We start from the raw sequence: 22,630 nt of genomic DNA, 5'->3' as shown, positions 1-22,630 counted from the left end.
ATGCAGCGGGACTCAGGTTCAAGCCATATAATCTTCAGTTAGGACTTGGAAAGAGAGAACGCTGACTGAAAACCTCAAGAGCTGCTTCAAAACAGTGTGGACAATACTGAGGAAGATGAACCAGTGGTCTGTCTTGGTAGAAGGCATCTCCTCATATGATTTTATTCCTAATAATTCAAGATCAGTGCCATTAATCAAATCCTTAAGATTACATAATAACACTATTTTGGTCCCAGCCTAGAATATGCTGTGTACCTATATCTTGGCTACCAACATTTGTTTTTAAGTTTCACTGATTTTTATCCTTGTGTTATTGACAACGGTAATATGTACACCACTTATTGAGTGTTTGTGATAGCACTTCTCTCATTTAAGATGGAGTTGGCCAATGGCAGCACAGTTGAGGAATTCATTTTGCTGGGCTTTCAAATTGGGCAGCAGAAGCGGCACTTGCTGCTTGCCATTTTTGCTGTGATCTACATCCTCACTTTGGCTGAGAACATCATCATAATCATGCTGGTCCATGCCGATGTCCAATTGGCCCGGCTACCCATGTACATCCTGTTGAGCAATTTCTCCTTGCTAGAGATATGCTACGTCTCCACCACTGTGCCCCGTATGCTCTTTGACCTGGCATTCCCATGTGGCGTCATCTCCTTCCATGAGTGCTTCCTTCAGTTCTACATCTTCTTCTCTCTTGGCTACACAGAATGCTTCTTCCTGTCAGCCATGGCTTTGGATAGGTACTTGGCTATCTGCAACCCACTGCGTTACCCACAAATGATGTCCAACAAGTCCTGCTATGCCCTGGTGGGCGCTTGTTGGGTTTTGGGCTTTCTATGGCACATTGGTCCAGTTATTTTGATCTCCAAGTTGTCCTTCTGTGGCCCCAACATCATTGACCACTTTGTGTGTGATCCGGGGCCAATTCTCTCACTGGCTTGCCCTCCTGTTGGAAACATTCCCATTATCTGCCAGTTTTCTATGGATGGTCTCATTGTTCTAGGCAACCTGTTCTTTGTTATGCTATCCTATGGTGCTGTGATTCTCACGCTGACCAAGTCTTCTAGACGAGGCTACCGCATGAAAGCCTTCTCCACCATATCCTTTCACCTAGTGGTGGTCACCCTTTTCTATGGCACAGTGGCCGGGATGTATGTAGTTCCAAGTGGAGAAAGCCAATCACATGTTACTAAAGTAGTAACACTGTTCTTTACTGCAATTACACCATCTCTGAATCCTTTGATCTATTGTCTGAGGAATGATCAGGTGAAGGAGGCAGTGGGCAGATTGCAGAGGAGGAAGATGGGACTGGTGAAGAGAAAGCTGATTGTGTAAAAGCATCCTTAGCCGTTTTAGGACTAAGATTAAGGAAAGACTCCATGGCTCCAACATCAGCCAACCTTTCACTCTGCCCACCCCAACCTACAACTCTTCTGTCTCTCAAAAGCTTGCATGCTATTTTGTGAGATCAATGTGAAGCTTAACAAAAGGTATGGATTTAATGTGAACTTGGGATTTTTTTATAGGTCAGCATGGATACTGTCAGGGACTGGGTAGAGGAGCAATAGTGGAGACTGCCTCCCTATCCCGACACCTCTAGAGGCAGATTAGGGGGAAAGTTGGGAAATAATGGAAGGGGAGGAGACAGGACTGGAACGGCAGCTGGCTGACATGGTGTATTTAGAAACCATTCCAGACCCCTCATCTCCCATAACCTGGTGAGCCTTAAAAGTAGGAGAGCAAAGAGCTCAAAGACAGAGGGCACCTAGCAGCAACAGTAGAAGTGACAAATGAGGAAGTGGGAGAGACGGGGGTGGGGTGGGGGTGGAGATTCACTCGGGACAATGCCATTATCCAAGAGGCTGGGTTATGTAGCCTCTCTCTGTAATATTTAAATAAAAAAGGACAGTAAGAAACTTCTCCTTGTCTTTATACTTTCTTGGGCAACCAGCTGGGAACCTCTGACAGCATCCTGACAGATACATTGACATTATGCAAGAAAAAGGGGAGAAGGAATATTGAAAACAAACAACAAACCAAGATATCAAGCCCTGCAATGAGAGCGATAATGATAAGATGTTTATCATTTGGACAAGAATGGTGCTTCTTCGTAAAAAAAATGTTTTGCTCTGTCAGGATGTGCAAAATGAACTAACCAGGCGAAAAAGGTCAGAGGGGAGACCAAATCAAGGCAGCTTCCTCCTTCAGTTAAGAACAGTAGCACAATGCACAAATGTTATCTTGACACAAAAGGTTACCTCTTCAGGATGCCATGCAGCCATACAGTTCCCTTTCCAGGATACTCCATCCTATTCCATTCCCTGTCACTATTCCACTGCAACAATTGGTCAACATTTCATGCCTATTGACCATATTCTTTCACTTCTCTCCACTGCCAAAACCTAAACTCTTCTCCTATCCTATCACTTTCACTATTCCAAGCACATTTTCTCCCCCTCCCAACCTGATACATACTTTAATCCACATATTAAACTTTACCTTGATTACTCTAATATAGCTACATATACATATAATATCATATAGACAACCACAAAAACACTACAGAGGGTGCTTTTACATTTTGTTCATTTTCTAAAGGTTTTATACGTCCTCAGGCCTACCAATACCCCCTGTTATGCATGAGCCCCTATATGGTTAAGTTATGTCAAAGGCGACTATGGGATATGGTGATCATCTTCCTTTTCAGGCTGAGGGAGGCGGCGTTTGTCCACAGACAGCTTTCTGGGTCATGTGACCAGCATGACTCAACCACTTCTGACGAACCAGAGCAGCGCACGGAAATGCCGTTTACCTTCCTGTCGGAGCGGTACCTATTTATCTACTTGCACTTTGACGTGCTTTTGAACTGCTAGGTTGGCAGGAGCAGGGACCGAGCAACAGGAGCTCACCCCGTCACAGGGTTTCGAACTGCCAGCCTTCTGATCAGCAAGCCCTAGGCTCTGTGGTTTAGACCACAGTGCCACCCGCATCCTGCATTGATTAGAGTTAAGCATATTGGTTATACGAGGCTGGATTTATCCCACTCAACTTGGGCACCTTTAAAACAGGATTAGACACATTAATTGAGGATAGGTCTCTTAATGGCTTCTAGCCACAATGGCTATGCTCTTTCTCCCCTGTCAGAGGTGGTATGCCTTTGAATATCAGGTGCTAGGGAATGGGAAGAGTGTTGTTTCAGGTTTTGCTTGTCAGCTTCCTATAAGCATCTTGTCTGGCCACTGGGATACCAGGTTGGTGGTGCCAGATGCATCAGAGGTGTTTTTAAGTGCCTAATATCATAGTGCCATTATTCTAATTTATGCCTGGATCACATTTAGATAGTGTGTAGAGCCACCACACAGAAAAGAGAATATAGTAGAGTTAGGAAAGCTTTAGAAAAGGGCAACTGAAATGATGGAAGGAACTGGAGAGACCCCTATGAGGAAGGGTTACAAAATTTAGGGATTTTGAGTTTGGAAAAAGTGGTATGGTGGGACATGATAAAGTATTATAAGATTATGCAAGGTGCAGAGAAAGTAGTTGCTGTGAAGGTAGTTGCTGTGAAGGTTTTCTCCCCTTTTCATAATATTTGTGGCCATCCAAAGAAGCTGAATGTAGGAAGATACAAATAGCATCTAGTTAATCTTTAAAGTTTGCAGCCACTACATTGATAGTTGCCAACATGGAAGTCTTTAAAAGAAGGTTAGAAGTATTAATGGAGGATAAGTCTACCTATGGTTACTACCTATGAGGTCTCTGGGACACCTCCACTGCTGGCAGCAGAATGCCTCTGAATATCAGATGTGAAGGCCTGGGGGGAAATGGGGAAAATCACTTTCTGCCACTTTCCCCACACCTTCCAATTTTTGGGTCAGTGTGAGGAAGCACCTCTCTTTGGGGAAGGGGGCAGCCCAGAGACCTGCGGCTGCCCGGAGGACTCCCAAGGACAGGGGAGAGGAGGCTGAGGGAACACTTCACAAGGAAGGTTGTTTAAAAAGGGTGAGAAGCTGCCAGTTCTGCAGGCAAGGGGTGTCATAACTGGGCTCCTGAGGCCCACAGGGATGCCACAGAAAGAATGTTGTTCGTCAAGGGAGCTGTGGACTCAGAAACCTTGGAAACCTCTGTCCTATTACATTATTGAATCAAGATCAAAAAATGTTTTCTTCTTTTTTGGCATTGCAACAAAATTTGGTTGTTAGAGACTCATCCATTCTGACCAAATGGGGTTTATCCCCTGCAGACATATTTTCGACACTATTCAAAAATTGTTTGATGTTATCTTTACATCACCGTCATTTCGCCTTACTCTCTTTGGACTTTAATAAAGCTTTTGATTGCCTGGAATGGCAGTATCATCGTATCTTTACATTTGTATCAATTGGGATGTTATTTTCTTTCAGAAAACTCAAAATTGTATGCTAATAATATGGCCATGATTTGGACAGATTTACTTTCAATCCATTTCCTAATGACCCCTAACATGAAATTCCCTTTTCACAACTGCCACATACTGCAGTTTCATGAATCTGCCTGTTACAAGACCAAAATCTTTTTCCTGGTCAGGTCCTGCCAATCCAGACCTAATTAGTGTGTATGTGAAGTTATGCCTCACTTTACACTTATTTACCTTTTCTCTCTTAATACACTTTCCTTTGTTTTTATGAGACCCCTTGGGAACTCCTCACAATTTTAACACCCTGAACAATTTGGCATCTTAAGCTCAAAACAACAGACAATTAACTACCTGTGGAAATTTCCTGTGTTTCACCACAGCAAATTAAGATGGCGTGTCCTCAAAGACAGTCTGTTTTGGTAGATAATGGTAATATTCCTGAGACGCACGTCCCCAAGGGCTGTTGAATATATAACATCAGCATCCAAGCTTTGGTCCACAGGCAGAACAACCATATCTTTCCACCCAACCCACACAGTGTCACAACTGAAAGGCACCAGAAGCAATTAGGTACTTCTTTCACACACAACACACACTGCAAACTCACCATTGTGGTGAGCCTTCTGCTGGATGGATTGACCCCTTGCATGCTGTTCAGGTAAAGAAATGGAAACCTTTACTTAGGCAAAGTAGATTGGAGTGAGAAACACAGAGGGATGCATCTCTTCACAAGAGATAAGATTATGGGGAGGGAATGTTGATACACCGTTATAAAATATCCCATGTGTGAGAGAAGGAAGAAACAATTACTATTATTTACTTATCTTTCTATTTGTACCATTTCTACCCCAGAGCGTCCCAGAGAAGCTTACAGATCAACATCACCACTACAAGAGAGGATCTGCCAGAACAGAAGTAACAAGTATTCAGTTATTCCATAATCTGACATACCATTCTGATAACAGTGGAGTAACTTTTCTTCTAGTTTCCACCTATACACGTTTTAGCAGACGTAGGTGAGTTTAGAATACTTGGCAAGTGCCTTGGCTCAATGACAGAGCAGCTGCTTGCCATGCAGAGGGACTCAGGTTCAAGCCATAAAATCTTCAGTTAGGACTTGGAGAGAGAGACCCCTGACTGAAAACCTCAAGAGCTGCTTCAAAACAGTGTGGACAGTACTGAGGAAGATGAACCAGTGGTCTGTCTTGGTAGAAGGCATCTCTCCATATGATTTTATTCCTAATAATTCAAGATCAGTGTTATTAATCAAATCCTTAAGATTACATAATAACACTATTTTGGTCCCAGCCTAGAATACGTTGGTATCTTGACTACCAACATTTGTTTTTAAGTTTCACTGTGTTTATCCTTGTGTTATTGACAACGGTATCATGTACACCACTTAGTGAGTGTTTGTGATAGCACTTCTCTCATTCCAGATGGAGTTGGCCAATGGCAGCACAGTTGAGGAATTCATTTTGCTGGGCTTTCAAATTGGGCAGCAGAAGCGGCACTTGCTCCTTGCCATTTTTGCTGTGCTCTACATTCTGACTTTGGCTGAGAACATCACCATAATCATGCTGGTCCATGCAGATGTCCAGTTGGCCCGGCTACCCATGTACATCCTGTTGAGCAATTTCTCCTGGCTAGAGATATGCTACGTCTCCACCACTGTGCCCCGTATGCTCTTTGACCTGGCATTCCCATGTGGAGTCATCTCCTTCCATGAGTGCTTCCTTCAGTTCTACATCTTCTTCTCTCTTGGGCACACAGAGTGCTTCTTCCTGTCAGCCATGGCTTTGGATCGGTACTTGGCTATCTGCCACCCACTGCGTTACCCACAAATTATGTCCCACAAGTCCTGCTATGTCCTGGTGGCCACTTGTTGGGGTTCTGGCTTTCTATGGCACATTGGTCCAGTTATTTTGATCTCCAAGTTGTCCTTCTGTGGCCCCAACATCATTGACCACTTTGTGTGTGATCCGGGGCCAATTCTCTCACTGGCTTGCCCTCCTGTCGGAAATATTCCCATTATCTGCCAGTTTTCTGTGGATGGTCTCATTGTTCTAGGCAACCTGTTCTTTGTTGTGCTATCCTATGGTGCTGTGATTCTCACGCTGACCAAGTCTTCTAGACGAGGCAGTCGGATGAAAGCCTTCTCCACCATATCCTTCCACCTAGTGGTGGTCACCCTTTTCTATGGCACGGTGGCTGGGATGTATGTAGTTCCAAGTGGAGAAAGCCAATCACATGTTACTAAAGTAGTAACACTGTTCTTTACTGCAATTACACCATCTCTGAATCCTTTGATCTATTGTCTGAGGAATGATCAGGTGAAGGAGGCAGTGGGCAGGTTGCAGAGGAGGAAGATGGGACTGGTGAAGAGAAAGCTGATTGTGTAAAAGCATCCTTAGCCGTTTTAGGACTATGATTAAGGGAAGACTCTATGGCTCCAACGTCAGCCAACCTTTCACTCTTCCCACCCCAACCTACTGCTCTTCTGTCTCTCAAAAGCTTGCATGCTGTTTTGTGAGATCAATGTGAAGCTTAACAAAAGGTATGGATTTAATGTGAACTTGGGATTTTTTTATAGGTCAGCATGGATATTGTCAGGGACTGGGTAGAGGAGGAATGGTGGAGACTGCCTCCCTATCCTGACCCCGCCAGAGGCAGATTAGGGGGAAAGTTGGGAAATAATGGAAGAGGAGGAGACAGGACTGTAATGGCAGCTGGCTGACATGGTGTATTTAGAAACCATTCCAGACCCCTCATCTCCCATAACCTGGCGAGCCTTAAAGTTGGAGACCAAAGAGCTCAAAGACAGAGGGCACCTAGCAGCACCAGTAGAAGTGACAAATGAGGAAGTGGGAGAGACGGGGGTGGAGTGGGGGTGGACAATGCCATTGTCCAAGTGGCTGGATTATGTAGCCTCTCTCTGTAATATTTAAATAAAAAAGGACGGTAAGAAACTTTTCCTTGTCTTTATACTTTCTTGGGCAAGCAGCTGGGAGCCACTGACAGCATCCTGACAGACACATTGACTTTTTGCAAGAAAAAGGAGAGAAGGAATATTGAAAACAAACAACAAACCAAGATATCCAGACCTGCAATGAGAGAGATAATGATCAGATGTTTACAATTTGGACTAGAATGGTCTATTCCATTCCCTATCTCTATTCCACTGCAACAACTGGTCAACATTTCATGCCTATTGACCACATTCTTTCACTTCTCTCCACTGCCAAACTCTAAACTCTTCTCCTATCCTATCACTTTCACTATTCCAAGCACATGTTCACCACCTCCCAACCTGACACATACTCTAATTCACATATTATACTTTACCTTGATTACTCTAATATTGCTACATATACATATACACAACCACCAAAACCCTACAGAGGGTGCCTTAACATTTTGTTTGATTTCTAAAGGTTTTATACTTCCTCAGGCCTACCAATACCCCCTGTTATGCATGAGCCCCTATACATTTAAGTCCAGTCAAAGGCGACTATGGGATACGGTACTCATCTTGCTTTTCAGGCTGCGGGAGGTGGCGTTTGTCTACACACAGCTTTCTAGGTCATGGGACCAGCATGACTAAACCACTTCTGGTGCAATGGAACACCATGATGGAAGCCAGAACACACGCAAATGCCACAGTGGTACCTTTTTATCTACTTGCACTGGAGTGCTTTCAAACAGCTAGGTTGTCAGAAGCTGGGACAAAGCAACAGGAGCACACTCCGTCACATGGATTCGAACTGCCGACCTTCTGATCACAAGCCCAAGAGAGGCTCAGTGGTTTAGACCACAGCTCCACCTGCGTCCCTCCTCTGCATGATCCATTCCATGTTGGTTGTATAAGCAGCAGAAGCAGCCATGACTGGAAGTAATGTGGGGGGCGGTCACAAAAATGTGACATGTAGATGATGGTGGAAGCCTTCAAAGCTCTCCCTTATCAGTTAGCAAGTATCCCAGAGTGAGTGAGGGGGGGGGGGTTTGGCTTGGCAGGGGTGCAAATCAAGGGGTCGGTGCCAGCTGAAAACAGTGAGTGGGTGAGCGGTTGTCCCACTTCTTTCCCTTGGGAAAACCTGCTTTTTTCCACTGAATCAGAGAAAACGTCGGTCAGGTTTTCCGCAGATTGACGTACACTCTGATTCAGTGGGGAGGAGCTGGATTCCCTGTGGTAAGCAGTGAGACAAGTGGGAAAATGCTCGGATCCATACCTAAAAAGCAGAAGACAAGCAGAAAACCTCATGGACCTGAGCTTTCTAGACATGGGCCAATGAAAGTACCGGTGAGTCCATCATCATGTTCATCCATTTCAATGCATTTTCCCTGACTAGGAATAGCATTGGATATAACGCCCTTCACACTCACTTCTTCCATATCCAGCTCTCCATTTCTCCCTCTCCCAGTTACCGTAACACTTTCCTTTTTTCCTTTTTCTTTCCTCACAGCATCCTGTGGGCACTGGGCATGTTCAGGAATCATGTGGCTATTTTGGGGAACCCCCCTCCCCAATTAGGGTGTATTAGGAGAAATACTCCCAAAAATACTCCCAAAATGATTACTTTTAACAGAATTTCTTTGTTTCCCCTTTTCTTTAAAAAGGAAAACCACAAAAAGCTTTGGAAATGTTAACTGAATTTAAGATTGGAAAAATGACAAACCAAACATGACAAATTTGTCCATCCTTACATGTAGTCCTTTCCAAAGGGAGGAGGGAAGAGTAGAAGAATATTAGCTCTCCCTCCATCAACTTGCCCTTCCTTTTCAAAACCATTGCCTTGTTTATCTCAACCCCACCTCCCTCCCCAAAAATTCTGGCTCACATCAGTAATAGACCATCTCTTATTATTTGCTGTTTCTGTGTAAAGTTCACTTCTCCCCAATATCCACACTAAAGCACAAAGTGTTTTCCCACTGGGTGATGATCATGCTTTTAAAACAAACAAACAAACAAACAAACAAACAAACAAACAAACAAACAAACCAACCAACCAACCAACCAACCAACCAACCAACCAACCAACCAACCAACCGGAAGATTCCTGATGCAGTTGGACGGGGATAGCAGGACTGCCATATTCCTGATGCTGCTAGCCTCCAGCTCCCATCAACCCCAACCAGCATGGCCAAAGTCCAGGGATGATGGGAGTCCAGGAACAGCTGGAGGCCCACAGTTTAGCCAACCTTGCAGTAAGAGAAGGAAAAACAGTGGTACCTTGGGTTAAGAACTTAATTTGTTCTGGAGGTCCGTTCTTAACCTGAAACTGTTCTTAACCTGAAGCACCACTTTAGCTACTGGGGCCTCCCGCTGCTGCCGCGCCACCGTTGTGCGATTTCTGTTCTCAACCTGAAGCAAAGTTCTTAACCCGAGGTACTATTTCTGGGTTAGCGGAATCTGTAACCTGAAGCGTCTGCAACCTGAAGCATCTTTAACCTGAGGTACCACTGTAAAAGAAAGTCAATCAAGTGCCTCTATCAGCTTGAGACTCCATAACACACTATATCCATTTGGTTGTTCTAATAAATCCCTTTGCATAACCCAGGAAAACACCATTACCCGAGGAGGCTCTCTAGTGCTTCAGAGGGAGGCAATCAGTCTCCAAAGAGCTGTTGTTTTGGTGGATACTAATGACATTGTTCTTGAAGGACTCATTTCCATGAGCCACCATATATATATATATCAGATGCATTCAACCTTTGTTCTGTGCACAGGCCCGTTCATTCTTCTTGCCAAGTCCCACTGTAAAACACGTAGAACAACATACTCCTCTTGGTTTGTGACACAGCATATATGAGATGCCTTCAGGGTGGTGGATCTTCACATGGAATGCTACTGAGGTGCCAAATAAGTCAAATGGGGGAAGAGGTAAGAATATTAGAAGGATGGATCTGAATAGATGCAGCCATTGGCCAGATTGGGCCAGTAAGGATTTGATTCAGCATAGCAAACCTCTTCACTCACTGTTCCTTTGATCTTCCTCCGATCTGATTTTGCAACTGTTTGTTTTTCATGAGTTTGTTCCAGTATGGGAAACTTGGTAGCTGTTTCTGTATTGTGTCGTGGAGAAAAAAATAAGTCCTACTGTAATCATCTGTGCTTGCTTCCAAGCAAAGGCTGTTCCATACCTGTGTATTTTTGAAACCGTTTGTCCAAGATGCTTAGAAGAGTGCAGGGTACAAGGGGAACATGTTATTATCAAGCATAAAAGGATAAGAACACAAGACAAGCCTGCTGGATAAGGCCATGGCCTCTCTGGTGCAGCACCATTTTCCCACAGTGGCTGAGAAGACTCCTGTGGGAAGCCTGTAAGCTGGACATGAGTGCAGCAGCACTCTGCCCACCTGCAGCTGCCAGAAACCGGCATTCACAGTCATAATGCCTTTGACAATGGAAGTAGAATGCAGCTATTGTGGCTGGTAGCTGTTGATAGCCTTGTTGTTGTTTAGTCGTTTAGTCGTGTCTGACTCTTCGTGACCCCATGGACCAGAGCACGCCAGGCATTCCTGTCTTCCACTGCCTCCCACAGTTTGGTCAAACTCATGCTGGTAGCTTCGAGAACACTGTCCAACCATCTCGTCCTCTGTCGTCCCCTTCTCCTTGTGCCCTCCATCTTTCCCAACATCAGGGTCTTTTCCAGGGCGTCTTCTCTTCTCATGAGGTGGCCAAAGTATTAGAGCCTCAGCTTCAGGATCTGTCCTTCCACTGAGCACTCAGGGCTGATTTCCTTAAGAATGGATAGCCTTGTTGATAGCCTTGTCCTCCACTAATTGGTCTAATTTTCTTTCAAAGGGGTATAGCTTGGTGGCCATCATTGCCTTCTGTAGGAGTGACCATAGCTGTCAACGTTTCCCTTTTTAAAAGGGAAATTCCCTTATTCCGAATAGGATTCCTCACAAGAAAAGGGAAAAGTTGACAGCTATGGGAGTGAGTTCCACAGTTTAATTATGTTTTATGTAGGGTGTGGATCAGTTGTTACTTGGAAGTGACACAAATCAATACAGCAGGACTTAGTTTTGCAAAAGCATGCATAGTTTTACATTGCACATCAGGCAGCAGCGTCGTACTTTGTTAAGAATGACTCTTAAACAGGCAAAGACTCACAGCTGTGATAGGCAGGAAGGCAGATGTTACTTCTTTTTGGTATATGTAAATCTCTCTGTCATGTTATGTAAATCTTTCTGTTAGGGTGAGACTGTCTTTCCAGAGTGGTGCTTACTCTGGTTATCTCCTGCTTGGACTACTGCAATGCGCTCTACGTGGGGCTATCTTTGAAGGTGACCTGGAAACTACAACTAATCCAGAATGCGGCAGCTAGACTGGTGACAGAGTGGCTGCCGAGACCATATAACGCTGGTCCTGGAAGACCTTCATTGACTCCCAGTATGTTTCCGAGCACAATTCAAAGTGTTGGTGCTGAACTTTAAAGCCCTCACCGGCATCGGCCCAGTATACTTGAAGGAGCATCTCCACCCCCATCATTTAGCCCGGACACTGAGGCCCAGCTCCAAGGGCCTTCTGGTGGTTCCCTCACTGCAAGAAGTGAGGTTACAGGGAACCAGGCAGAATGCCTTCTCAGCAGTGGTGCCCTCCCTGTGGATTGTTCTCCCACCAGATGTTAAGGAGATAAAGAACTATGCAACTTTTAGAAGACGTCTGAAAGCAGCCCTGTTTAGGGAAGCTTTGAATGTTTGATGTTTCATTGTGTTTTTAATATTCTTTTGGGAGCTGCCTAGAGTGGCTGGGGAAGCCCAGTCAGATTATTCAATTGAAGATGGAACTGGCCAATGAAACTGAAGTAACAGAATTCATTTTGCTGGGATTTGGAGGTGGACAGGTGAAGCGTTTGCTGCTGCTCCTTTTTTTGACTGTTCTTTATGTGCTCACTTTGGCTGAGCATCTGACCATTATCACACTGGTGGTTCTAGACTCGCACTTGTCACGACTTCCCATGTATCTCCTTCTAAGCACCTTCTCCTGGCTGGAGATGTGCTACATGAGTGCCACTGTACCTCGCATGCTCTTTGATCTGGTGTCCCCTCATGGGACGATCTCTTTCCAGGCTTGCTTCTTCCAGTTCTACATCTTTTTCTCTCTTGGTGCAACAGAATGTTTATTCCTCTCAGCCATGGCATTGGACAGGTACTTGGCCATATGCCACCCACTGCGCTACCCACAAATTATGTCCCAGGATGCCTGCTGTGCTCTGATGGCTGCTTGCTGGATCCTTGGCTTCCTGTGGAACATTGTCCCAGTAACTGTGATCTCCAGGATGTCCTTCTGTGGATCCAACACCATCAACCATTTGTTGTGTGATCCTGGGCCACTCATGTCTCTTGCCTGCCCCCCACTTGGAAATGCTCCTCTCATCCACCAGGTTTTTGTGAATGTTATGGTTTTAGGCAACTTACTTTGCATTCTGTTGTCCTATGGCACTGTGGTTTTCACACTGATGAAAACCTCTAACCAAGGCAGTCGTAGGAAGGCTTTTTCCACCGTATCGTTCCATCTAGTAGTGGTGAGTATTTTCTATGGTTCTGTGGCAGGAGTATACTTAGCTGCTCCAGGTGGAGAAAGCCACTCAGATGTGACAAAGGCAGCAACACTCTTCTACACTGCTATCACACCTTTCCTCAATCCTCTGATCTATTCTCTGAGGAATGATCAGATGAAAGAGACTGCAGGGAGGTTGTTGAAGAGATTGGAGAAATGGAGGTGTATTTGAAAACACGGATAGCATGAAAATGTTGCAAAGCAAAAACAGAAATGAGTCTTCCTACTGGTGCAAAACCTGCGTATCAGAGAGAGGGCAAGCCTAGAACCACGATGCATTGGGAGGTTTATCACTTGCATTGCTTTGTTTGTTTTACATCAGGGAGCATTCATAAATGGTATACCCTACCTTCATTCTGAAGTGGCATAATCCATCCTGCCACCTGAAATTTTATCACCTCATTTTCCTGCAGGAAGAGACCAGGACTCAAAGTGGGGACAGAGGTAGAGCAGAGTCTGATGTTTACCTGGTAGCTGAGTGGAACTACAAGGACATCTGCTGTCAGCATCTGAATTTCAGACACAAATGTTAACTAGGCAGAAACTGTGAGAGAATGTATTATGCATCTTTCCCTCTAATGCTGAACTTGGGATGGGCCATTCTAATTATTTTGTATCCAAATCACACACACCTCAACAAACAAAAGAGAGGAATCTGCATATTTGGGACATGTAGAAGTACCGTAAGTAAAATTCATTGGGGGTGGCGGGTAGAGGAGAAACTCTCCCTCCACAAAAGGGCAGGGGATTCTGGTTTGAGGAATGTCTGACCGAGGTGCCCCCCCACTAGTTCCCTGCTAGTGAAGAGTGATAAGAGATTGTCAGTCTGACTATCTAATCCCCACCCCCTCAGAATTAGCATTCCCTCAGATGTTCTGAAGAGGCACCTGTCATTTGTCCTGGGGAAAAGAGAATATTTCTGAGGGATGTGAAGGAACCCAGAACAAGGATTGTTTCATCAGCTTGACATTGCATAAACCACTTTTTAATTAAAAAGCTTCAGGTCTGCACCCTCAGTCTTTTAATTATTATAGAAATAGGGAAATAAATGTTAATTGGACAAATTATCTGGCAATTAAACACCACAAAGGTGATAATTTATTTTTTGATGGTTGTAAAGTAGATTAATCTTACAGGAAGCATGAGTGATTGATTACTTAGATTAAAAAATGACCTATAACTCTTGACAACTTTTTATTTCTTGCTTTTTATTCTCTTATTTTTACTCTTCTTTCTTTCTTTTTTAGATTAGATTGGTTTTTATTGTACTTTATGTTGAAAACTTTCAATTAAGATACTTTGGGGAAAAGTGCCGTTTGACCTATAAAGCCTTAAATGACTCAGGATAGTAATACCTCAAGGATCGCATCTCTCCATATGAACCAATCTGGACCCTGCTATCATCATCTGAGGCTTTTCCCTTGAGAAAGTGACAGTGCAAGACTGCAATGACTCTCCTTTTGTGAAATGCTCTCCCCAGGGAAGCCTGCCTGGCAACTTCGTTACATATCTTTAGGCACAAGAAAAAGATGTTTCTCTATAACCAGGTTATTGACTGATGTTTATTATATACTTTGTGTTCTCATTTTGTGTTTTTCTGTTCTGCATTTTTCTGTAATCTTTGGATGAAGGGCGGTATAAAAATTAAAGAGCTGTAATAATAAAATGAAATACTTTAATGGGATTATCCTAAGTGAGTACATGGAAATCATGGCACATTCTCTAACAGAAGCTTTCTGTGAACTTGGAGGGTATGTCACTCATTACTAATAAAAGACTTTTGAATTGAGTTAGGTCAGCTAGACTGATTCTTTGTTGTCCTAATTAACTGTCCCTTGGTATTCAGTTCAGGCCTCAGTAAAATGATATAGCATTTGGGAAAAAAGATGCACCCCAGTAACCCCGAACTGGAGGCCAAGATGGAGAAGATCTCCACAGCCACCATGTATTTTCCTTTTGTGCTCAGGTAGGTTGGGACAAAGGACAGCCAAACACTGCAAAAGACCAGCATGCTGAATGTAATGAACTTGGCTTCATTAAAGCTGTCAGGCAACCTCCGAGCAAGAAAAGCCACAATAAAGCTGACAGAAGCCAAGAAGCCCATGTAGCCCAACACAAAATAAAACATAAGGACTGACCCCTCATTACAGAGCAGAACCATTTCTTGGATCATTGTATGCGTGTCTAAATCAGGGAACGGGGGAGAAGTTGCCAACCACACAGTACAAATGGTGGCTTGAATAAGAAAGCAGGAAAGGACAATGGAGTTGGACAATGGTTTTCCCACCCACCTTCTCATCTTGGAGCCTGGCTTGGTGGCCATGAAAGCCAGAACCACAATGATGGTTTTGGCCAATATGCAAGAAACTGCTACAGAGAAGATCATGCCAAAAGCAGTTTGTCGCAGGAGGCATGTCAGTGCTCCAGGCTGGCCAATGAATAGCAAAACACAAAGGAAGGAAAGCAAGAGGGAGATGAGGAGAGTGTAGGTGAGGTCCCGGTTGTTGGCCTTGACTATGGGAGTATCCATGTACTTCAGGAATATTCCAAGAACCAAAGCAGTGAGGAGAGAAAAGGAGAGAGCCAAAGAGGACAAAATTATGCCCAAAGGTTCTCCATAAGACAAGAAAGTTATTCGTTTTGGAAGGCATCCATCCCGGAAATGGTTTGGATATTGGTCCCCAGGGCATTCAAAGCAAACATCCATGTCTGAAAAAGACAAGACAGAATTAAATACGTGGAAATCCATTCGGCGATGCTTGGCAGAATTTATGTACTGTAGAGCCTTGAATTATGATGACGACAACAGTTGTAAAAGAGATATCCTCATATTCAGCTTTGATTGCCAAGCAATCCACATCCTGGGCCAATGTTAAGAGGGTAGCAGTCTACAGGTCTGAGTTTTTATTTCGAACATCCACTATCTGGCTAGCTGGTTTGCCAGCGATTTCCATTCCGAGGGAGTGTGATAGCCTGACCTCTGTTAATGGTGGTACATAGCTGACAACACATGAGACCTTTGTTAGCATGCCAACACTGGGTAGTCCTCTATTACCATTCCAGATTACTAATTTACAGACCCCTCAACACAGGTCAAGATTATTAAAGGAACAGCCCGAACCCTTCTATTCCAGCTTGATGATTGAGGTCATCCATAGGAGGATTGCTTATCCTGAGTTATTGGGACCATATCTTTATTTTTATTGGACCTAGTCCTTTGGAATATTCTTTCCATAGTGAAACAGTAGGCATCTTCTATAGTAAACTTTAGGCACCTGAAACCTTTTTTTAATGCTAAGCATATGGAGACAATTAAGAAAATTAAGAAAATATATTCCATAGGAATTAGCTGGAGATCTGCTCTTATGTTGCTTTTTAAACCCTTCCCTGGCACAATGGATTAGTGCATTTGGCTGTTAACTAAAAGATTGGAAATTTGAGCCATTGTTTGTATACTTGCATATTTTTGTGTGTCTGTATGTGCATGTCTGTCTCTGTGCCTTTTTGTTGTTGTTGTAAACTAATTTGAAATTTTTAATGAATTTGTGCTATGCAAGTGGTTTTTATGAATAAATACAGAAATAATATGCCTGGTTCTGATAAAATTCCTACCCAATCCCACCTCTCCCATGTTATTCAGATTTGTACACCAAATACAAATCTCAGTGGTGATAACAAGCAATATCCTGATATAGCTTTTGAAGGGTTCACAGTTTATCTCCTACCCTTCTGGTTTGAGATCTTTCCTTCTGGACACGGAAGACAATCGTAGCAGCAAGAAGGCTTTCCTTCCTTCTTGGTCCGACTGTAACCTAAATGACAATTCTCATTGCACACAGAAGGAGGTGGTGTCTGTACATAAAAGAAGATAATAGTTTCAGGGATTGTATCTCCCTGGCACAGCAAAGGTGGTGAAATCCACAGTTTAGAAATACAACAATAATCTAGGAAAATGCATTTTTCCCCAGAGCGCACCTTTTATGTAGAGAGAATTAGAGAGAAACCTATAATGTAATGTTAATGTTTTGTTGGAAATGTATAAGAATGGGAAACAAAAGATGAACAAGTGAAATCTTCAATGATATACTGGGCAATGGATTTTGGTTATAATATTGAGATAGAGGCATGGGAGTGATTGTGAATAATGATACAAAGTTTACAGCTATTTATAATGTGAGGGAAGATTATATTAAAATGATGTATAGATAGTACTTAACACCCAATAGACCTTCAAAAATGTACAAATCTGAATCTAGTAGCTGTTGGAAATGTAAAGAAAAAGAAGACACCTTTTTCCATATGTGGTGGATTCGTAGTAAGGCAAAAGACTATGCAGAAATGGCAAAATTTACAGGAAGAATAAGAAATCAAGAAGATTAAGTTCTTAAGACAGGATGGAAGTTATTTATAGTATATTTACAAAGTTATTGTAAACAAATTAAGACAGTAGCAGGGTTAATGTAAACAATGTGCAATAAAAACATGAAGAAGAAGAAGAAGAAGAAGAAGAAGAAGAAGAAGAAGAAGAAGAAGAAAAAAAAACATAGTGGATAAATAACAGATTGGTATAATTTGCATATGCAATAAACTAAAATATAAACAAGGTACCACAGAAAAAGGGAAGTGGAGTTGAAATAAGAGAGTGACTGTCTGTGATGTATTTTTATTTTTATTTTGTCTATTGTAAAAATTTAGAAATAAAATTATATATAAAGAGAGAGAGAGAGAGGGAGAGAGGGAGAGAAACATAACCTTAGTCCCTTGCTTCAATGGCCTGTCTGTTTAAAACACTGTCAGGTGTTGATTGTCCTAATTCTCTGTGATTCATACAATATTTAAATATATCTTGCTTCCAGTGTTAACTCCCCCCCCCCCATTATATGTTTCAGCTTCAGCTTTAATATTTGTCAGGTTCTAAACATATTAGTTTGCATGTTGCATTCCTGTGAGCATTATCTTACAATATCACTACCTTAGAGACCAAAATCATGAAGCAATATTTCTTGAACTTTTTCCAGAACACTGGAGGTCCTCCAGTTATAGGCATCCTCCATGCCTGCTTTTTTTAAAAGATTACTTTTTAAAATTATATTACTAATATAGTAATGATTCAGTCATTATTTGGCTTAATTATTAAGTATGCATTTCAGTGCATAAGTTCATGTTCCCAGGGGTTTTCAGCTGTGTGTTCATCTCCCAATGTTCCCTGCCATGTTTTCAATAACTGCTTTGGAGGGTTATTTAGGCTGGTGAAATGGCTCCAGATAAGTGCAATGGCAATGGGTCTTCTAACCAAGTCTATATGGATGTTCTACCAAATCTAGACAAGACTTGAGGAAACATCAGATTTAACATTGAGGAAAGGACGGAAGATACTATAAAATGGGACTTACCTGGTTGAAGTTGCTGGGCCATATGATGGCATCATCATGAATCCTGAGCCCCTTTTCTTGCTGAATCTGTGGGTCCACTTTTCCAACTTTGATTCTAAGAAAGGACTCATTTGGGAATGTGACCCAGTTGATAATATCAAAGCCAGCTACTAATGCTCCCTTTTGGTCAAAGGAAATTTCTTCTCCTGCACTATTGTTGAAGGAGACACTTCTCAGAAAGTGTTGGAGCTAAATTTGGGGTAGGGAACTATAGTGAAGATCTACAAAAGGATTCCTTACTAGATAATTGAGATTACAGTTCACTTCTGAGACCTTTGGTTTATAATTTATTTAAACTTTATCAACTGACCAATAGGGCTATCCTAAATAATAATAAATAATAATAAAAAACTTTAATTTATATCCTGCCCTCCCTGGCCAAAGTTGGGCTCAGGGTGGCTAACATCAAATATATAACATAGGTATAAAATCAAACAATAATTAATTAAAAACAGGTCAGAATCAAATTAAAGTCTAATTGGATGGCTTCCCGCAGGGTTAGGGTTGGGAACTGTAAGTGCTCATTAAACACACAAAGGTGTCTGCACATAAATACAAGAAAATAATAGTTTCAGGCTTTGCATTGGTCTTGTCCCAATTAAGTTCAGTCTGCCAACTCACTTCCACACCATTGTCAACACCAAACGCAGAGATGTCTGTGAATATATGTTCTCTCCAGGCCTCTCTGCTCTAGGCTGCTTCTCCTAAACCATACCTATGTGCTCAAAACTGATGTCCAATGTGATGTGCACTGCTGGTTTGTGATGTGGGATAGTGTTTCAGCTAGGTGAAGAGGGAAGTGCAGAGAATGTAGACACCTACCTTAATCTCTTCCTTAAGGAATGTGTCTCAGGCAAGCTGACAAGGGGAAACATGGTTGGGGTCTGGAAGGCATTTTTAGATGCACAGAACCCACATGAAGAGTTTGTGTTGCTAAGTAGGAATGAGATCAGCTTGTAATCCTAAACACGGGCTTAGAAGTTAGGGGCCCACAAATGGCCATTTCAGGATTGTTTGGGAAAAGCAAAATCTGAGAATTTTGTGTGGAGAGGGAGACTGAGGAAAGAGTGGAGAGAAATGAAGGAACCAGTGACACATATAGGAGGAACTGGAGACAACCAGTAGAAACCCCTTTAAGGTGAATTGGACATGACCCCCAGTGTCAAACTGGAATGTACAAAAATTGAGAGAGTCATTCTGGAACATTCATAGAGAGAGAAACCTTTAGTTCCTTGCATATATGACGACTGACCTCACTAGTAATAAATGTGCTCAGTGAGGATACAATTTAGGGAATTGCCAGTTTTAATATTGGGGTGCCAAATTCTGGAATCAGCTAGGGTCAGTAGCAAAACTTCCTAAAAGGGGTGTAAGTGTAGCATGAGAACAATAACTTGCAGAATTCATAACAACCTAATCAGACATAGTGGCACCAAGGATAGGAATGGCACTGTAGAATAAAAACAATATTCCATCCATTAAGTTGGATGGAATTATATTTTCTCAGCAGCAAAAGATCTGCTAAATTAGAGGCCACCTTTAGCTGAGTGCAAGAAAACAATATTCCATATTTTCCCCTGTATAATAGGAGGTCTTTTGATTTAAAAAAATAAAAATTGGGGGTCATCTTGTACATGGAACATGGGCATCCGGGGGATTTTTTAAAAAATATTTAGGCATACGTCCTGGATTTTGGCTTGGGCGGGCTGAGGCAGTCCCTCCTGCTGCCGTCCCCCCGTTCTCTTCCCCCTCCGGGTTGCATGCTAGCGACTGGCTCACCTCCTGAAGCTCCCACTGGCTCGACCACCAGAGCAAGAGCAGCTGCCAGCACTGCTGCTGAGAGCTGCTTCAGTTACCTCTCCTTGCCTTTTTTCTTCCCCCCCTCTTCCTCTCTCAAACCCCCACCCTGTCCCCAGTCCGCTGAACACCTTTCTCAGCTCAGTTTGCTCAATGGCATGGCCTGGCGCATTTGGGCGCTGCCTTCCTCCAGCTCTTCCTCAGTATCCTGCTTGGGAGTTGTCCTTCTTCTTGCTTCCCCGCAGGAGCAGCTGCCACTGAGGGGGAACATGAGGTGCCCCAGCTGCTGCCGTTGCTTCTGCACCACGTTGCACTGCATGCGCCTCATGCTGGAAACTTTGAAGGCAATTGGCACCCAAAGGACAAATTGGCGACCACAGACCATCCAGATTTTCACTTCTATTTTGGGTTTGGTTTTCTTAATTTGGGATTCAATAAAGTAAGGGTAGTCTTATACATGGGGGGCTCTTATACATGGAAAAATAAGGTAAAACTTTTTCATTAATGGGATCAGAATTGTACCTGCCATGTGTCTTGGTTCAGATAGTCCAATGTCATTCCACTTGCCATTGCTCCAATTTTGAACCTGGAGCATTGCATGGCATGCAAAGCATGTGCCACAGTATATAGAGCATTGTAGACACTGTAGCTTTGGGCAGTCATGCTCATTTCAAAAACGGAACCAGGAAGGCTGTCAACCTTCTCTTCCCCAGTGCATGATTCCTCAAGTTCCTTATTTAATGAAGCATTGGAGAAAGAACAGATGAATGCCTGTTCCCAAAAAACCCGGAGAAAGCTGTCATCTCCTTCTGAGGCAGGGTTTCTCATTTGAACAAATTTCTGGAATCCTGCAGGTTCCTTTGAGGAAACTGCCAAGGAGAGAGCACCATGGAGGAAATCAATTTCCCAACTCCTCTGAAAGGGGAATGAGGTGAATTCCATCTGTGCAGTCATTATCCAGACTTTTGATGTGGCATTCATTGGTATATCATGTATTTCTGCAACCTTTGGCATCATTCTCAATACCATAATGGTATCAATTTCACCATTAACAACCACAACATTGGCAGTGCTTCCCATAATAACACGGATTGTTTCAGAACCATCAGCCACCATTTCACTGAGCTCTCCAGAAAACTTAAGTTTAGGAAATCTTCCTATAAAATCAAAGCAGATACCCTTCTGGGCAAACAAGGGAAGTATATTTTGTACAAATTGCTCTCCAGTATCATCATTCTTAGAAAGTACCCCAATCCACAACCAGCTGAAATGCAGCAAAAGCTGGAGTATCCCATTGTACTGATGAGTCCCATCTGGGAACATCCAGTGGGAGAAAAGAGTTTGTACATTGTTTCCAATCATGGGAGAAGAGCCATAGATGAGCTAAAAGTAAGGGCAGCAAATGGTGAGATAAAATGGAAAGTGGTAGCGAATTGTGCTATGACCTATCACCACTTCTTAAAAAACTGCTTCAGGCAGTATCAGGAATCCCTATTCTCTTGAGGCCATAATTGTTTTGTCCTTGAGATCTATGATGCACCTCCAATTTTTAAAGTTGGTGAAGTAGACAACATTTCACGTATCAACATTCAAGCTGAAAGATATCATCAAAGACGAGTGTACACATTTTCACCTTTGCCCATGCTCAATGCAAATTTGTTATTACCTGGGGCATCTTGTACATATGAAGGATGGTGGCCATCTGGAGACGTAAATCTGAGTTCGGTCCCCCAATGACAGCTATGGGAATGTTCTCAGCTTCATAATTGTAATTAGGAACAAATCTGCTTTTCCTGGAGAGAACTGCTAGTGAGGCTTGATAGGTCCATCTGGCAATGAAATGGCTATTATAGATGTGGAAGCCCAGTGTGATATTGGGAAGGATATGTGGGTTTTCATTGATCTCCCTCACAGCAAATGCCAAGGCCAGGATATGCTGGTAGAGTTGTGTCATTGGCCTGTAAGGAGAGTAACATATTGTATAACAGTGCATGTTTCGAGAAATCAATTGCATACCCACAGACCAAGGAAATTTGTCCAGATAGGTTGGCATGTAGGTAGGGATGTGACTCCCTCTAGAGTCATCTCTTGGCATGGCTTTGAATGCTGTTAAGTAGCATCTCTTTGTACATATGCCTGCAAAACACTCACCTTTCCCCTTACTATTGTTGTCTGAAAAGCTCAGAAAGGGAAAAGTGTTTATATTTTGTACATGTCAAAAATCACACAAAACTGGCATGAATGAATGAATATGAATTCAAATTCCATTGAATGAATGTGAATTTAATCCACTGAAAAATGAAGCATGCATGAGAGAAATCTCAAACACCTAAGGGTTAGGTTTTTTTACTACTTTGTTGGTCAAACATGACTCTAATACCCAAATAGTTTGGAAATGAGAAAACAAATCTACCAGTGAAATTTGTCCAGATAGGTTGG

General features: G+C 42.8%; 4 protein-coding genes across 4 annotated transcripts; 3 read left to right on the top strand and 1 right to left on the bottom strand.

Moving 5' to 3' along the window:
• Window positions 1-366: 366 nt before the first annotated feature.
• LOC144325303 (olfactory receptor 11H6-like) lies at window positions 367-1,338 on the top strand. The gene has a single exon (XM_077918100.1). The coding sequence runs from the start codon at window positions 376-378 to the stop codon at window positions 1,336-1,338; it is 963 nt and encodes a 320-aa protein (XP_077774226.1). The 5' UTR covers window positions 367-375.
• Window positions 1,339-5,826: 4,488 nt separating this feature from the next.
• LOC144325302 (olfactory receptor 11H6-like) lies at window positions 5,827-6,798 on the top strand. The gene has a single exon (XM_077918099.1). It carries the CDS (start codon window positions 5,836-5,838, stop codon window positions 6,796-6,798), a length of 963 nt encoding a protein of 320 aa, XP_077774225.1. The 5' UTR covers window positions 5,827-5,835.
• A 5,385-nt stretch (window positions 6,799-12,183) lies between these two features.
• On the top strand, window positions 12,184-13,134 carry LOC114583289 (olfactory receptor 11H6-like). The gene has a single exon (XM_028704625.2). It carries the CDS (start codon window positions 12,184-12,186, stop codon window positions 13,132-13,134), a length of 951 nt encoding a protein of 316 aa, XP_028560458.2.
• A 1,623-nt stretch (window positions 13,135-14,757) lies between these two features.
• On the bottom strand, window positions 14,758-22,184 carry LOC114583290 (vomeronasal type-2 receptor 26-like). Its single transcript, XM_077918098.1, has 5 exons — window positions 21,858-22,184; window positions 20,714-21,574; window positions 18,356-18,583; window positions 16,688-16,814; window positions 14,758-15,671 (listed from the first exon to the last, which is right to left on the bottom strand). The coding sequence occupies exons 1-5, from the start codon at window positions 22,182-22,184 to the stop codon at window positions 14,758-14,760; spliced, it is 2,457 nt and encodes an 818-aa protein (XP_077774224.1).
• Between the last annotated feature and the right edge of the window lie 446 nt (window positions 22,185-22,630).

This window comes from Podarcis muralis, chromosome 13 (genome assembly GCF_964188315.1).
Source record: "Podarcis muralis chromosome 13, rPodMur119.hap1.1, whole genome shotgun sequence".
NCBI lineage: Eukaryota > Metazoa > Chordata > Lepidosauria > Squamata > Lacertidae > Podarcis > Podarcis muralis.
The sequence above is the reverse complement of the archived record's forward strand: the minus strand, read 5'-3'. Positions and strand labels throughout refer to the sequence as shown.